Here is a 17,966-nt window from a genome sequence, read left to right on the forward strand (position 1 = left end):
AGTCCAGGTTGGCTCAGTTTGGTGCAATCTCTCTTGTTACATATGGGATTGTTAGTTTGATGGAGAAACAGAATCTTACTTTATCAACCGCCAGCCACTGCAATTTATATACCATAGCACATCAAACTTTGAAAGTTACCGAGTTAACCATTATACAAATTTAAGTCTTAAGTGCCATAGTGACCCTTATTTTCTTTTTTTATATATAAAATTTTTATTAGATTTTCACATTTTATACACACACACAAAACAAAAACAAAAACAAAACATATATAATTTCATATTCTTACTTTCTTTACCCCCTTTCCCTGACTTCCCCCCACCCCCTCTTCATACATCCCCCCCTCATCAATAAAGGAAAAGCCAGCCTGCTACCTTTACTGACTAACACAACTAACAACTCAGTCTTGGACACTCCTGAGGACAAAGAAACTTCCAGGTCAATCTACACAGAAAGGAGAGAAAGTTGTACCCCAGAATGAAGAACAGCAAGAGTGGGGAGGGGAGGGCTGGATTTGGGTGGAAAGGGAGGCATAGGCACAGACGAGGAGTTAAAAAACAGGGGAGAATGATAACCCAGAACCCATGAAACATTGCAAATACAACGGCAGAAAGGCATGTAATGGATTTAGAAACCCTTTTTGTGTTACTATTGTGTAGTGGAAAAGCAGATTTTAGTTTCACATAAGTTGACTTGTCACCCGGTCAGTAGAAATGTGAATATGTTTCCATGGGGAAAGTGAAGACACAAACGACCTACAAGGCAATTTGTGAGATGGATTATCCCATAGTTACTGGCTCATCCAGGAGCTCCAGGATTGCTTCTATGCCTGGGAGACACCCCACTCCCCCAAAAAAATTAGTGGGCAAAAAATGTCCTTTGACACATCCTTCTAACAAGTGCCTAATAGATATTGTTCTCAAACTTGCAGCTACGGTAGCTGATTTAACAGCTCTTATTGCTGCAAAATGCACTTGTTCTGGAAGCCTCAGTTCCATGGCTCCCCAGGAAGCAAATGGAGAATTGGTAGAAGAGTTCGCTCTGCTTTGGGCCTCATATCCTCACCCTCATTGCTCCTGTGGCAGAGTCTGTCGCTTTGGGGATTTCTAGTTAACATCAACGATGCTCTATTGGATGTATGGAGTGACCTCACTTCCTGTGTGTCCTTTTCTGCCCTTCCTATGGATTTCATTCCCCTTGGCTCTCTGCAGTCCACCAGGCTTCACTTAATGCCTACTCTATCTATGTTCTCCTTTAAAAACAATTATTCAGCTCTCCATCTTGGCTCAGATGCTTGTTTGCTACATTATTTACTTACTCATTTTTATCCTGCCCTTTGCCTATCAAAACCATTGGGTGGTTTCCACTTCCATAAAATATAGCACCTTGTAAAATACAGCAATAAAATGGGAGGCCATCGTTGAAACAGCAGTGACTCCCAGTCTTCTAGCGTTCACATAGAAACACCTGGAAGTGGGGGCCCTCTCCCAATGTCTAGCTGACACGTGCCTTTTCCTCTGTGGTTTTGGCTTCTTTGACTGGCTGTTGTGTTCTGCTGTGGTTTATTTTTACTCCATCCTCATTTAAGCAGTTAAAACACTTTCACCCTCAGACCCTGGGAGCCAAACGGGATGTTCCCAAGCTTGTTGGCTTTCTCTCAGAGGTCAGTTTAACAGCTGCTCTGCAACATTTCCCATAAGTACCAGCAGTCTGGCTCCATTCTCGGTTGCTGGCTTTGAACATCAAAAAAAAAGTTGTGGAGCAACTTTTAAACTCACCCCTGGGGGAATGTGGACAGAAGCTGGCGAGCATCTGGTTTGGGAGGAATCTTCCCTAGGAAATGTAGCCTGCTGTTGGGAAACAAATTGAGAGCATATGGGTTTTCAGATGGAAATCAGTCAGTCTAGCGTTGCATCACAGCAGTTAAAGCTTAGCACATACCTGCCAGAAGCAGTGTGCCAGGTTCTGCATGCCCAGCTGTTTCTGATAGTAGCACATAGTATAGTTTGCTATTATTCAGCTGGAATGCTGGAATTAGTCATGGTGCAGTTGTGTTTATCTCACACCTTTGACCCCATTACTTGCACTTTGCTTGCTGGTGAAATCCATTACATGCTTCAGCAGTTTATCCAGTAAACATTGGCAGTAGTACATTCAGCAGGTGATATCTTTGGCCTCTCTTCTGTAGAATTGTGGCAGGTTAGGTGGCTGTAAGAAACAGGTACTTTTACTGTACAGGACTTTTATCATGCTACCAACAGCAGCACCATTCCCTCCAGTAGCAACCTGAGGGGATGAGTGTTTTTCTGTCTGGAAGTGAAATGCAGGCACCCAAAAGTATTTGTTCAAGCCGCTCCCAAGGGCAGCCTTTGCCAACCTGGTTTTTTGGACTATAATTCCTGTCAGCCCCAGGCAGTTCCAGGTAATTACATAACCCCTATCAGCACATTCCGGGTGTTATTTTGGAGCAATTTTAAGAATATAACCTTCAAGCAGTGGGAATGATACAATCAGCATCATTCTTAGGGGACAGAAATTTCAAACATCGGCAGCTCATAAAAGTCATGATTTGTTAATTTTCAGTATGGAGCTTGTGAGTTTCATGAAATACCACAAAATAATAGTAAATAGCACCATGCTATTGTAAATGGCTGTTTGGTTTGCTACCCTGGGTGCGTTGCCAGGATCATTCATTAGTATAAATGCTTTACTATAATATTGGACTATATTGTTAATGTTAAACGCAAGATAACTGGCAGCTTCACAAAGAGCTCTGGCATGTTATTGCTCAAGGATCAGCCTTCAGAAACTGCTTCCATTAAACGTTATAGAAAAAAGCACAATCTCAATACAGTTAATAAGAGCTGGCAAAATGTCAGTCATCAGAACACACGTAGTGTCCGTGTTCATTAGTGTCTCCAGACTTTTCGTTTGGCAGGATTCTTAGTCATGTGGAAAGAGCCCTCCATCTATGCCCTGTGCTCATTGATTGTGTGCACCAATATATTTGTATTAAGTTCGGGTTTTAGTTGTTGTTTTTAAGGATACAAAATATAACTTGAAATTTTTAAAAACGAAAGTATCAGTTTAAATAAACCTGACTTACAATTTTAAATGGTAGATTTGAAATGATATTAATCTGCAGTGGACATCATGGTTCTAATCACTTTAAATGTTGTTGTTTGTAGTTTGTAAAGAAGTTTTACAATGAAACTTGGGAAAGAAGATATAACCAGTCCATCCCAGAAGAAACAGTTACCCTGCTCTGGACTATATCTGTTTCTATTTTTGCCATTGGTGGGCTTGTGGGGGCTTTGATTGTTACTCCAGCTGTCAAGTATTTTGGCCGGTAAGCAAATAAATGTCTCTTGTCACTTCCTTTTCTTTTCTTTTCTTTTGTAATATGATGAATCAAAAGCAAGAAAAACAAATGCTTTTCTCTACTTTGCACTTCTTTTTACTTCAGAACTCTATATGCAAGACTCTTGCCTTTAAAAATGTAATCTAGGTACTTCCCAAGATCAAATAGTTAGGGTTACATTGACACCAAGTAATAACTTGTATGAAGAAATGAATGAGGTTTTAAAAAAATCCAAATAGAAGGGTTCCCCCTTCTATATGGTCATGCTGCTCCTTTGATATTTGGTCTTATTAATGAGCTAATTTTTATCATTTAAATGTTACCAAAAATGCAAAAGTGGAAAGCTGCACGTTTTGTGCTATATCTTTCATACTGCACTGAACATTGTCATATTGTGTATGTCTGTGAGAAGATGCTCAGTCAGTCAACCACTTCCCTATTGGAACATCAGAAAATCACCTTTAAAAATGTGTCATCTGAATATATGAAGCTGCCTTCAGCTGAATTAGAGAGACTTGATCTAGTTTAACAAAGTTTATCTGTGTCCCACTGTGTTTGAAGATGCAAGGATTGAACCTTCTGAATGCAAAGCATGTGATCTGCATCCCCTGTTCAGATAGCGAGTGAAACCATTTCACACATGATGCGACAACAAACCTGGATTAACCACTTAAATCAACAGGGAACAATAGCCAGTACGGTTTCTCTGATGGATGCACCTGCATAACATTGGGGTTTCCAAACGCTTAAATGAGTCGTAGTGAGAGATTTTCTATCCAGGTCTTTTCTTGACAGCATTTCCAGTCCGATATCTAACATAGTGGTGAGCCTGTCAGACAGCATGGTGACAAATTGTGCACCTAGTGATAAATGAAGAAGAGTTGCTTCCAAGAAACTGTCTAGATCTAAAACCATCTACGTCCTCAATCTGGTACTGAAGTACTCATATCTTTGTAGTCAGTCGTGGGCAGAAGGGACACTGGAATCTACAGGTGATTTTGAAGTAGATTAGCAAGGATTTCTGACCCCCAATTGATCTGTCTGTGACTGATGGCTGGCTGCACCTTTCCATCTAAGTTAATAAACATGCACATTGGAGTATGTTCACAAAGGGCCAAACCGTACTTCAAGTTATGTACTTTGTTAGCCACATAACGGTATCTTTGAAGTGCATGGTTTTTTTCAGCCGTTTCAGTGCCTGTGTTTGAACAGTTCCTGGAGGCCATAGGTGCAGCTGCCTTGCATTTAAGAACCAGCTGTGTCTTTAAAGGCACAACGATGCACTACAGAAACATGGGGCTGCCACCCAAAATGGCTGTCCTGTGTTGAGCTTGCCCACGATCTCTTGAGTCCACCATTACCTCGTCCAGATATCCTTGTGCCATGTGTTTTCTCCTCCCATGCCAGCAGATGCAGATGTAGAGAAACACACAGACTGATGTCATAAGACTTTTTCTGGGTGCAGCAGATGTTCCAGAGGGTGAGGGAAGGACCTGGCGTAAGGCCACCATTTTGCCAAGTGACTGGTGTTTCTTGCAGCATGTAGTTTCACCCTTGCTATGCCCTTGCCCATTGATTCAGTGAAGAATGCCTGTTTAGTGCATCTTTGGTATATTGCATGAAGCAGGCCACCTTTGACTTCTGTCTTGTTTGCAATTGCTACTGAAGTATTTTAATCACAAATGTAGTTGACTGTGTATGTGAAAAGCTGCTGTTTACCTGATGCTGCAAACATGTAATGTTGTTTTCTCTTAGGAAGCGTACCCTGCTGCTAAATAATGTGTTTGCCATTGTGGCTGCCTTGTTGATGGCATTCTCTCAACTGGCAGGAGTCCTCGAAATGATTATTCTGGGCCGATTCATAATGGGCATTGATGCAGGTATGATTTTGTGTTTGTTGCATTTGCATGCCAAGTATATTTTGAGCAATCCCTGTTACCCCAGAGCCTGATATTTCAGTTGAACTTGCCGAGATTGAAGAAGGGTCAGAGACCCCAATTGCTTAAAAATAGAATGTATCTGCAAGAGCCAGGCTGCGGGATGTGTTTTCTTGGCAGAGGATATATCAGTCACGTTGTAATTCTTCTCGAAACAGAGTAGGTTAGCTGATTTCTCTGCTTATCCCTTGCGTGGGAAAGGGGATTTCCTGATCTCAAGAAGAACCTCATAACATTATATCCAGGGCATTGCAATCCTTTCGTGAACATTTTGCAAAGACCTAAAGTGCTCTGATGAATGAGCACTTCCAGGAGAACTGAGAAAAAAGTGTTCTGCAAATTATGGCCTGGTTACAGCGAGTATACAGCAGAGTATGCAAAGGTTGGCCTCCATGACTAAATTTGAATAGTGGCTTCTTACACTTACTAAAAATATCGGAAAGTTTTCTAATTTTGCTTATATAGTTCTTTAGGAACACATGGGTTACTTTGCTGGTAAATGCTTCTGCATATGAATAAAAAATAGTGGAAAAAATCATATTAAATACTGCTAAAAATATATAATGTGCTTCATATCTTCCTACATACCTATATGAAGATAGTAGCTTTAACAATGTTTGATAATATTTTAGATTTTAAACTTCTTTTAGCAAAAAGCTGTCTTTTATCTCTGCCCCCTTTCACAGGTGTATCTCTGAGTGCCCTCCCTATGTATTTGAGTGAAATTTCACCCAAACAGATCCGTGGTTCGTTAGGACAAATTACAGCAATCCTCATCTGCGTCGGTGTCTTCAGTGGACAAGTTTTAGGACTACCTGAGATATTTGGGAAGGTCTGTAATATTCTGAATTGCACTTTTACTGTTGTAATGAAGCTGAGTTAGAATCCTAGAATTGTACAGTTGGAAGCGCAGCTGAGAGTCATCTGGTCCCAACCCCTTTGCAATGCAGGAATCCCGGGGCACGCTCAGCTCAGGGGGGAGATACACCAGACAGCACTCAAGACAAAGTATTGTCCATGACAACTGTCCTTAGCCACAAACAATTTTTTCCCCCAATAACCAGATTCTCCATAGCTCAGACAGACACATAGTTCCTCTTCCAATTTCCAAACTCCCACAAGGATAGAATTCTGCAGTACTAGGCAAACAGTAAATAAGAAAGCTGCAAAAGAGCTATCCCCATGCATGTGCTCATAAGTTCAATATTTACTGACTAGAGGAACACGAGGGCGCATAAGGGGTGTGACAGCGGCCGCATAACTTTTCTCAGTTTGGGTGCAACCGGCCATTAGCATGGAAAGGTAAACCCCAGTAACAGTGGCATGTGACCGAAGGTGCAGGTCATCAGCTGCAAATTCACCCTTAAAACCTTTGGAGCAAACAGCAACTATTCTGGCAAACTATAAATGATAAGTGTGCAAAGCAGTTGAAGTGCAACAAAGGTCTGAATCAGGTTAGGAGTTGCCCTTCTGGAAGAGCCCACAGGTCTTGGATATAGCAAGCCTAACTTCCGACTGCAACGGATAACAGTAGTTATGACCACATGATGGCGATATTGCTCTGAGTAAATGCATCTGATACGTTGAGCGGTTTTTTATCTCAGTATGTTATTCTTTATTCATTTATTCCGGCATTGATCTTTAGTGTCCATATATAGCAGATGCATGGAATTGGGATGGGTAAAAAGCGTGAGGCAGCTTGAGATTAAGTGGCGCCCTAGGCAGACATCTGAAATGGGATGTGAAGTTGAAAGGGATCAAAAACAATCTGTTAAATGCAGCTCCTTGCTTCAAGGCAAGACAGTCCCCCCCAAAGAGGAGGCTTTAATCAGGGGCTTTGAGGTCCTCTCTGCAGCCACAGCATCCTTTTCGTGCTTCACTCAGATTCTTCATCTTCACAGCTAGCAAGCTATGCCCTTGAAGGACAGGGGGACTCTCCTGCAAACCTCTGCAGCTACTTCAACTCATTCCTTAGCCAGGCAAAAAGTGTAGAAGTTGCAGTTTGCAACCAAGGAAAATGTTCGGGCTGGCATAATTTGTTGGCTGGGGGCAGCGGGGTAACTGTTCTGGAATGTGGAGAGATTTTGGAGGTCAACCACATTATGTATTGAACAGGATTTGTATACTGCTAAATTGTAAATAAAGCCTCTAAGCAGGTTAGCAAAAATTAGCAATGGGTGATATTCAATGCTAGTCCTACTATGAGTCCTCATTGAGTTTAATAGATATGAATAACACAAATGTGAGCAAGTCTATTCTGAATACAAACCCATATATTCTGGAAAGCTGTTTGTTCACTGTGTGTTTAAGAGGACCCTCTTAAGATATCATAACCAAATTTTGCATTATGGTTCCAGAGATGGAAGGGCAAGTTTTTGTCTATGTTGGTATGCAGTTGGGTGCCATTTTCCAACTCTTTCAAAACTTCGTTGATTTTAATTTCAAAACTGCACTGCTTTTTTGGTCAAGGGTAGAAATAAGTTTGTTTGTTTAAAAAATACAATTATGTATAAAATCAAAAGCTAACATATACATTATGAACTAAAATTAGAGATTAAAATGCATGTCATCTTCACATGTCCAGGTAGGTTGCCTAAACAAAAAAGGGCTTAGCAGGTGCTGAGGCGAGTACAGCAAACATACCTGCCTAAAGTCAATAGGCATGGAGTTGTAAAGGCTGTCGCACTAAAAGACTGTGGGTAACTCTTGACATAATCTTAGTGGAGCTCAGGACCTGGTACATGATGCAGGTGCTGTTGAACCAGTTGGAAACAGTGACTGTAGCCCTATCATAGTTGCATGAGGGTAGGCAATTGCCAAGAAAATCCCAAACAGTTTTTAGATACCAAATGTGAGGGGACTGAGAAGCAGAAAGTTGACAGGGGAAAGTCATGACTCAGGAGGTTGTGGTTGTTTAGAACCACAATATTACAAGCTCAGCTAGAATGTATACTGAATGCCACAGGTGGCTACTCAGCCCTGGGAAAGGGGGAAAATAATAACAATAATAATAATAACAATTTATTATTTATATGCCGTCCATCTTAATAGGTTCCCCTGGCTCCCCTAGGGGGCTTCCAACAAAGTAAAACACAGTATGATTGGAGACAGTGTTAGTGAAGGGAAAAACACAGGCAAGATGTAGAAAGACAGACTAGCAGAGATAAATGGTGAATAATACAGCATTGAGAGCTAACTGCTAGGGCTGGGTGATACAGCAATATATCCTCCAATGCCAGTCTGAAGTCCATATTGTGATACTGGCTTCCTAATTTTTGACCTGGCAATACATTGGGGATCATTATATGTGTGTGTGTGCTATTCAAAAATCACGATGCAGGAAAAACTGTGAAGCCAGCCAATGCCTCTATAGCTCCCTCCTTATTTCAGACATCATGATATATCACAATGTTTAGCTGGTGATATTTCATGATGCTGAAAACCAGATATCACCCAGCCCTACAAACTCTTGCTCCTACTATTAGCTGCCTCTTCAATGGAAATTATAGGTTAGTCCTTCCTGCTCCCTCAGTCTACTGTGTGGCGACTTTGACCCTCTAGCCCATGGGTAGGCAAACTAAGGCCTAGAGGCCAGATCCAGCCCAATCGCCTTCTAAATCCAGTCCGCGGATGATCAGCATGTTTTTACATGAGTAGAATGTGTCCTTTTATTTAAAATGCATCTCTGGATTATTTGTGGGGCATAGGAGTTTGTTCATATTTTCCTCCGAAATATAGTCTGGCCCCCCACAAGGTCTGAGGGACAGTGGACCGGCCCCCTGCTGAAAAGGTTTGCTGACCCCTGCTCTAGCCTGCCTGAATTTGACCCACAAGCAGAGAACAGACATTTTTCATGATTATGCCAATAACTCAAGAAGGTTGTAGAACGAGGTGCAGAATCTCAGGGTTGGAGGAAAACTTGACTCACACATACCCTGGACAGCATTTGGTTAAGCAATAGGGCATCAGCAAAAGTCATTTGTAGCATAGTGCAGCGTAATGGAGCAGGAAGCCTATTAAGGCTTAAGGGCAGGTTTATAGAATCAAAGCTGCATCTTGGAAGGAGGCGCAGGAGAAAACCTCCACGAAATGGCTTCCATTTCTGATTTCAGAGCCCGGGTTAAGCGGGACTCCCTGGTTAGCCTTAACCAAAATGCCATTCAGTTGAGAGTGCTGGTGGGAGTTTGCACTCCGGAAGGGTGGCGTTAATTGTGGTTAAGTAATTGGCAACATTGCATCTCTGCCAGACGCATAAGAATGAGGGTGCAAAAAGCAATTAACGAGCTAAATGGCTCCAGAACATTAACCATGTTAGCCTGTTGTGTCAAAAAAAAAATAACAGATAAGCCTGTGGAACCTTAAAAGACTTGTACTTAATGTATGAGGTGCCAAGAATCATTGGACTTTCTTTCTTTCTTTCTTTCTTTCTTTCTTTCTTTCTTTCTTTCTTTCTTTCTCCTTGCCCATTATATTGACTTGTCCATTATATTGACAAGTGGTAATGAAAATTTCATGTAGGGTTCAGACCTGCCCTGATAGCGATTGGCCACTGCCAATTTGGGTGGCTTTTAAACCGGACAAATTTGTGGAAGATCTGTTGCTACTAGCCATTGTCAGAGGCAACATTCACTGGGAATCACAGTTGGGGAGAGTGTTGCTGGGGCACAAAGGTCCTGCCCCCTGGCTTCCCACTGGCTGGTCACTCTGAGAACAGGGTACAGGATTAAATGGGCCTCTGGCTTGACCTCGGAGCTCTTACGTTCTCATGCAACAGGTCAAATGATCTACTATATTCACCCAGTTAATAAATATGATCAGAAAAATGAAAAACTCAACAAATATTTCTCCCCTGCTTCCAATTTTTAGTAATTTAGTGCCGTCCTAACTTGCTATCTTGATTTTCAGGTATCAAAAGAAAACAATGTGTTTCCAGCCCATTCTTCTCAGGTTTGCATAGGCTGTGGGAGCGACAAGGGAGACCCAACACCTCTGGCCCATCAGTGTAGCCTGCAACATTGCTCCTGAGCCTGAGTTGGGCAGAGGGCTGACCTCCCAGTTGCTGCTAAATCCATGCCTCAACATCAGCTTCTCTCCTCCCCCCCCCCCACATTGCACATTAAGCAGGCAGCACTGAGGGAAGTATCAGCCCCCCCCCCATACTAAGCCAGAGGGGAAAGCTGTAGAGCAATGTTTACTGAAGGAAGGTCAGTGGACCTGAAAGAGAGCCTGAGATGACATGGCTCTTTAGCCTGCGAAGAATGAGGAAAGAACGGCTCTTTTGACACGTAGCCAGTCAATTTAAGGAAAGGTCTGTACAGTATTGCTTTTAAAGGTTTTTTTAAAAAAAATGTTGTGATATACACACACAGAGAGAGAGAGAGATGCAAAAGCTCGCAATGCTTTGTGAGAGATCATTATGTAAACGCCTTCATATTGAAATAAGTCACTAAAATAAACTAAAATTTTGCGGGCTCTTGGAGGGCAACCGCTGGCAACACGCATTTGCTTATTCCCACCTCCAAGTACAGTCATCCCTCTTCTTGCAAATGCTTCATGTTGCGTTTTTTCGGGTTAAGAATGTGGAAAACCCAGAACTGTTTACTTCCGGGTTTCGCCGCATGTGCAGAAGCGTTCTGCGCAGTTCCCACATGCGCAGAAATGCTCTATCACACTTCACACATGCACAGAAGCGCCGCTCTGGTTTCGGACTTTTCAGGGTGCGAACGACACCCCGGAACAGTTCGTGTCTGCAACCAGAGGTACCACTGTATAAGTGAATAATAATAATAATAATTAATTCATTATTTATACCCCGCCCATCTGGCTGAGTTTCCCCAGCCACTCTGGGCGGCTCCTGTTTAAGTGTTAAAAACAATACAGCATTAAATATTAAAAGCTTCCCTAAACAGGGCTGCCTTCAGATGTCTTTTAAAAATAAGATAGCTGCTTATTTCCTTGACATCTGATGGGAGGGTGTTCCACAGGACGGGCGCCACTACCGAGAAGGCCCTCTGTCTGGTTCCCTGTAACCTCATTTCTCGCAGCAAGGGAACCATCAGGAGGCCCTCGGTGCTGGACCTCAGTGTCCGGGATATATTGCAACCATATAGAAGAAACTAAAGAGGTTTAACCTGGAAACATCATGGAGATGGGGGAGAAATCTGCTCCTTGTGGCCCCAGCCATTGCCTGTAGACCCACCTATTCATGTGGTCAGCCCACCCTCAGCCCTGTTTTTATGTGTATTGTGCATGCATATGACAGAATGGGGAGAACCAGCATATATATGGTCCGCACAGGTAGATTTCTTGTCCTGCATCAACCTTTCCAACCTGCTGTCCTCCACATTGTACCATAGCTGCCGTCAGCATGGCCAATGGTCAGAGATAATGGGATTTGTGGCCTCTGAATGTTGTGGACTGCCAGGGTAGGGAAGGTTGTCATACGCTATATGTCTGTCATAGCAGACCTTGAACCTTGACCTTTCCTTTCCTTTTAGTAGTGCATAATTGGGATACTATTAAGTATGAACTTTGGAGTCACAAATTTCAACACATGAGTTCAGGTTGATCAGTGTCATCTAAGTCTTACCAAGCTGGGTTTTTTTTAACATACACAATTTTGAATATTTTGCTAAGAAAATGAATAGTGGGTATTGATTTCAAATGAGAAAGTATTTTATTTCAGACACTGGCGAATCCTCGTTTTTAGTGTTTTACATTCAAATTTATGCCTTTGCAAAGGATGAAATTATGCTAATGGAATCGCATGACTTTGTCTGATTGTTGAATCTGTCACACATGAGTAATACTGCTTAGATAAAGAAATAAAGGAATGCTGAAATTATAGCATATTTCTAATTTGTGTCTCGGATGTATTAAACTGGTAGAAGTATTTGAGTATTTTTAAAAAGTGATATAGAATACCTGTCAGAAGGCAGGAAAACAAATAAAAGAATGGGAGAAGGACCGTTCCTCCTGCATTTTAATAGTAAGTAAAACTACTGCTACAAAATCAAAGTAAGCTATCCAAATAAGCTATAGAGTACTTTATTTATTAGGGTAATACTATCAAATTCACAGGATTTTTTTGTTTTCAAGAAAATAGGCCCTTGTGTACTTGATTAGAAAGAGAAGTCTATATCATATTTTTAAAAATCATTGGGTTGAAAGAAAAAAAATGCATCTTCAATATGCAAACCAGCTGTGAATCAGGGGCAGAGCTTTATGCTCCGGGAGCGGAGAGCAGGTGGGGGCGGGGCTGGCGCACGTTCTGGGGGCAGGGCGCCCAGCGCGGGCAGCAGGGGCAGCTGTGATGGAACCCCACTGGGATCGCACTGCCGGGGGCAGGGTTCTCCCCCCGCCCCCCTCGTCCTCCACCAGTGCTGTTAATTCACTCATTTATATGTAAGTTCTATTAACATTTATTGGACAGAGAAGTGTGGGCAATATACCAGTCCTTGAAGTCAGATATATGAATTTACTAACACAGTTACTAAGAGAGCATTGTGGCCGTTGATAGAGCAACCCTCTATCAATTTGCCTAATCTGTTTTAAAACCATCTAGTTGCCTCTATTACCACATTGTGGCAGTTGACCCAGTAAGTTGTTTGAAGGTAATCTTTCCCTGAACCTTCCTGCCACTAAGTTTGATTGGTTCTACTATTGTAAAAGTGGGAGAAAAAAAAATCTCTCTCTGCTCCCCCTAGTCCACTCTTAATTTATAGAATTAATATCCGCTTCATTGCTCCACACCCCGTAAAGCAAATCCCAAACAATTTCCCCTTTCCTTCTGCTCCAGCCCTTGACCATGTTGGTGACCTTTTTATATATTTTCTCCAGCTCCAGCTCCCATCCTTTTCAAATGTGGGGATGTAAAATGCAATCTGAAAAGCCACTGATAATCAGAGTGACCTGACAGTTGAAGCCCTGTTTGGGAGGTCTCCAGATTGTTTGCAGATGCATGGACACAAAGTTAGCGCTAATACACCAGCAGCTTCCCTTCAGGAAATAGCTCACAGTTTATCTGGCTAAAACAATCCATGAGCCCAGGTTTTGACATTACAAGATGGACTGGCTTGCTTTCTGGCAGCATGGCAGGAACAGAGAGGGGTAGAGCCAGAATGTTTGAGCAGCATGCACCACTGCACATGAAACCATAGTTTGCTTTTGTGGGATGTGAAACACAAGAGCAGTCAAGCACAGCATCCCTAGAGTGGACATAAAAGGGGATGTCTGGACCAGCCAGTCGGAACTTCTTGTTTCTCCTAGGCTGGGACAGACTTCCTCTGCATGTGACTAGAGGTGGGCATGACCTCACCTGCCCAGGTAACAAAAGAGCAGGACTGGTCAGCCATATCTCTCTTTCTCTCTGGCCACATTCATTGAAGAAGCAACATCTGCTTAGCCTAAGATGCTCTCTTGGCTTGCAGTCAAGAGAAGACAAAGGGGCTGTCTCCTTATGGCATAGTTTCCAGGTATATTACTTTTCTAACTTAAGTCTGCCTTCTGGAATCCAACTGTGAACAGAATGTGAGTGAGTAAACTCTTTTTATACTTTTATAGAAGACTGTGTCGTGTCTTATCTTTTTATGAGGGACTAAATGGGGAATTACCGAAAGGAAAACTCATTTTAGAGGCTTTAGCAAGCCTGAGCAAATGCATCCGCTGTGCTAGTTTAAAAGGGGGAATGTTACTCTGCTAAACTGTGAAACTTGTTAACACAAGTTGGAAAGGATATAATCAAACAATATGTCCTCTCCTGCATCCCTGAACATTCCCACAGTTTTTAACTATGATTTTGTGTGATTTTGCTTGTGAGGTAGTGTATTGTGTGCGTGTGGCCCATTATTTCTTCTGGGGCCCTCCACCCCACCCCACCCCCCACTTCGCAATAGAGGAAACAGATTTGCACATGACACAAAATGCATGCAGTGCAAAGTTTTATGCAAATTTGTATGCTCTTTCGTGAGAAGGGAGGAGGACCCAATCCACATCTGTGTCCTGGGCCCAGGAAATCCTGTTGACATCCTTGGTTCAGATATTGCAATGTACTCTCTGCGCAGCTGCCCTTGGAAAGTGTGTGGAAGCTGCAGTCGGGCAGGTATATAAATAGCCCTTCACGTAGGCTTTGTTCGCTAAGATAAACCTCCAGGCATTCAGACACAGAAGGTTCTGTAAATGGAAAGGGTGCTGTGGCTATTGCTGTGTTGCAAAGCGTTAAAGCAGATGGGGGTGGGCTGCTGGGCTACTAACATTAGCAAGGCTGGATTGGTCCAAAGTTCTAGTGCTCACCTCCAGCAACGATCGGCTCTCCCAATTTTATTCTTATCCATTTGCTTCCAGTCACAGTTCTAGGGGCTCTGTGGCAGAGCATCAGCCTTGCATCCAAAAGTTTAATCCATGGCATTTTCCATCCAGGAATGGGGGAGACCCCTGTCTGTAACCCCAGAGACCCTCTGCCAGTCAACGTAGACCAGTGGTGTCCAAACTTCTTTCAAAGAGGGCCAGATCTGATGAAGTGAAGGGCTGTGGGATTTAGGGTTAGAGTTGTTGAGGTTTTGGGGGGATTTTACCCCAGGAAATAAACTGCCACAGGGGCTGGATTAAACTGACTGGCGGGCTGGATTAGGCCCCCGAAACGGACTTTGGCCATGCCTGACGTAGACAGTATTGAGCAAAATGGATGCCATGGTCTGTTTCCTCTGTGTGCAGGCTCTCCTATCTTGGGGAAAGTAGCCTTCCATGCCTGTACACTTTTAGGACTGGTGAACAGGGTTGCCACCCGTCCCTAGAAAAATGTAATTGTCCTTTTTTAAAAAAAAGAAAGAAAGAAAAGTGTCTCCTGTCCTGTTCGGACTTCAAACATGACACACCTTTTCACGTATTCAGTCTCCTCCTCCTCTCCAAACTGCACATCCAGAGAGTGTATTCGGTGGGAGGAGGAGAGCGAGATCCTGAGTGGGAGTTTGTGGGGCAGAGGAGGATTAAGAGTTATCATGGGGTGCGGGCTGAGGGTGGGGGCGGGAGGAGGAGTTTGAGAGAAAGTTTTTGTGTGTGGGCAGAGGGAGCGTCACAGGGAGTGAAAGGGGGAGTTGCTGTGCACTGGCTTGCTATGGTGGAAGTTTTGCATGGGCAGGGGGGCAGCAGATGGGTCGGAGAGCGGGAAAGAGAGTTTTTGCATAGGCACACGGGAAGGAGTGGGTCAGAGACAGAGATGGGGGGTGCGATCTGTCCTGGTCTGTCCATTCAGTGGAGAGTGGGGGTGGGATTTTTCTTACAGTTGTAAATCATAGTGCTTTTGTTGTTCTTATTCACTGAATAAACCCATGTAAACCCCGAGTGGCTTTGTAATGGATTGCTCTGAAGTCATGCCTGCAGCAGGGAATGTGATTTTTAGCTCCCCGATCCCTCCGCCCAACCTGTCCCATGTTTTGCCCGACCAAAGGTGGCAACCCTACTGATGGCGTCGCATCAGTAGTCGCATCCAGAGCAGCTGTTTTAGTTGTGGTGTCACTTCTTTGGAATTCCCTCTCGGAGGAAGCAGCACCAGAGCCTGGGCTTATAAAGAAGTGCCTTGATACAAGATAGGCACTTGGTCTCTCTGTGGTCCATTCTGAATGCCAGGGGCTTTGCAGGTCATCAAGCAGATGTTCCTAGCCAAGGAGAAAAAGAGAGATGCAGGGATTGAATTTAGGAGCGTCTGCTGATGGATTATGAATGTCCCCTGTGTTTCTGTTTATTTCTTCATTACATTTGGATCAATACTTTCTTCCAGCATTACCTTTACATTTTGTTTTGTGTTTCTCTCTTGCAGGAATCCATGTGGCCCTATTTATTTGGGATGATAATTGTCCCATCACTCATCCAAATGGCAGTCCTGCCTTTTCTTCCGGAAAGTCCTCGCTTTTTGCTGCTTGAAAGACACGACACAAAAGCAGCAGAAAAAGGTGCTGTGCTTTTATTTTTCATCATTTGTCTGTTTGCCTTGAAAGACAGGAATTCCCCTGAAAGTGCAAATATCCCTTCGTTTTGCAGTCTCCTTTCTTTAACTCCAAGAGTCCTACAAAAATTGCATAATATCAAAACACTTGAGGCAGTCGCAATCTGCTTTTTCCACCATTCAACTCTGTTTCATGCAAATTATCTGCCTCCTACAACTAGGGTTTTCTTGGTGGTGGCCCCACCATATGGAATGCCTTGCTAAGTGTGGTGTGCCAGGCCTCATCCCTAGGATGTTTTCAGGTGACCAGTTGACAGGACTGCTCAAAAAGGCCTTCTTCAACTTACTGTTAGCTCTGCTGGCTTGGTTTAATTTTTATGATGGGGCTTAACTTGAGGATTGCTTTATGTTTTAAAATACTGTTTTCTATTGTGACATTAGTACCTAAATCGGCAGTAGCTATGCCTGCAGGTTCATATTCTCCAAATCTATAGGGTAATAATCCTAGCATGTATTTGTAGGTGTGTGTTGTTTTTTAACTTATTTGTATCCAGAAGCTGAATCAATACCATATTCAGCGCTACATCTGTGTTCCCATGGACCTCCAGTGTTCCCCAGGTCTATGAGACGAACCAAATTCATATGAAGTTCCTGGTATAATTTACATGGAGGCAGATCTATACAACCATTTTTTTAGCCAGAAAAAAAGGAACTGTTTGATGCAAATTAACTCTTTGATCCATTGTGTCTGCTTGGTCTGAATGCAACCACAATTTGCATTCTAAACAAATATATGACTTGTGGGTTTACAGCATTTCAGACCTTTCTTGGCAAATCTGATGTGTCGTATGAAGTAGAAGACGTTTTGGAAGAGAGTCGCGTGCAGAGAAACATGCAGATAGCATCTATCTTTCAGCTTTTGTGTGACAGCAGTAAGCGATGGCAGATCCTCACCGTAATTGTAACCATGGCCTGCTACCAACTCTGTGGTCTTAATGCTGTAAGTGAGAGGACGGCAAATAATGTGTAAAAGATACATTTCTATGTTTTGCTCCAATGTTTCAAGATCTTTCTAGAATATTTCTAGAATGTTTTGGTGATGGCCTCAAATCTCTGAATGGAAGGGCTTTTAGAAAGACAAAATGAAGGGTTTGTCCTATCATAGAACTGTAGAGTTGGAAGGGACCCCAAGGGTCATCCAGTCCCACCCTCTGCAATGCCTCTTTCAGACCAAAGCCCCCTTCCCCTGCAAAGCCTGGGCTCAGCCTGGGAGGGTCTTTAATCCAGCACCATCATTCCCCTGCCAGCCCCCCAGTGGATCAGAGGGTAGAGCAAAACCGGTGATAAACACCATTGCATGTATTAGTTTTGTTAGTGAAGCATTGCTACTTAGTACTGTTACCGAAAATAATCAGCGTTTTTATTGATACACAATGTTTAATTCAGCAAGTAGCACTGGGCAACTTTACACTTGTGGGCATGATGGAATTTTTACTCCTTTTCTCCTGCAGCTCCCAATCCTCTGGATAATTCCTCTTATCCTTCTAGCAGATCTTTGAGGCTGCAGGGGGAGGGGTAGAAGGATAAGTCCCATTTGTCAAAGCAGATATCTGTTGCACAAGTGCGATGCCGTGTAGCCCCTTATCTTCATGCTATGAACTTTGAAGAAAGATGCAGCAACATAAGGCAAAATGTGATGCATCGATTCTTCAAAACACATTCCTAAGT

At 43.0% G+C, this 17,966-nt stretch overlaps 1 protein-coding gene and 1 long non-coding RNA gene across 5 annotated transcripts in view; both read left to right on the top strand.

Moving 5' to 3' along the window:
* The window catches only part of LOC307224712, a 170,319-nt gene that overhangs the window by 130,061 nt on the left and 22,292 nt on the right, over nt 1-17,966 (top strand). The gene's annotated exons all lie outside the window — the stretch shown is intronic.
* Nucleotides 1-17,966, top strand: part of SLC2A9 (solute carrier family 2 member 9) — a 318,333-nt gene that overhangs the window by 40,297 nt on the left and 260,070 nt on the right. For all 4 annotated transcript variants that reach the window (XM_079991619.1, XM_079991620.1, XM_079991618.1 and 1 more), the window contains 5 exons: nt 3,190-3,350; nt 5,118-5,242; nt 5,986-6,131; nt 16,113-16,245; nt 17,051-17,238. In XM_079991619.1, coding sequence (XP_079847745.1) covers nt 3,190-3,350; nt 5,118-5,242; nt 5,986-6,131; nt 16,113-16,245; nt 17,051-17,238 — 753 coding nt within the window. The remainder of the gene's footprint in view (nt 1-3,189; nt 3,351-5,117; nt 5,243-5,985; nt 6,132-16,112; nt 16,246-17,050; nt 17,239-17,966) is intronic.

Source organism: Podarcis cretensis (genome assembly GCF_951804945.1).
Source record: "Podarcis cretensis genome assembly, chromosome: 9".
Lineage (NCBI taxonomy): Eukaryota > Metazoa > Chordata > Lepidosauria > Squamata > Lacertidae > Podarcis > Podarcis cretensis.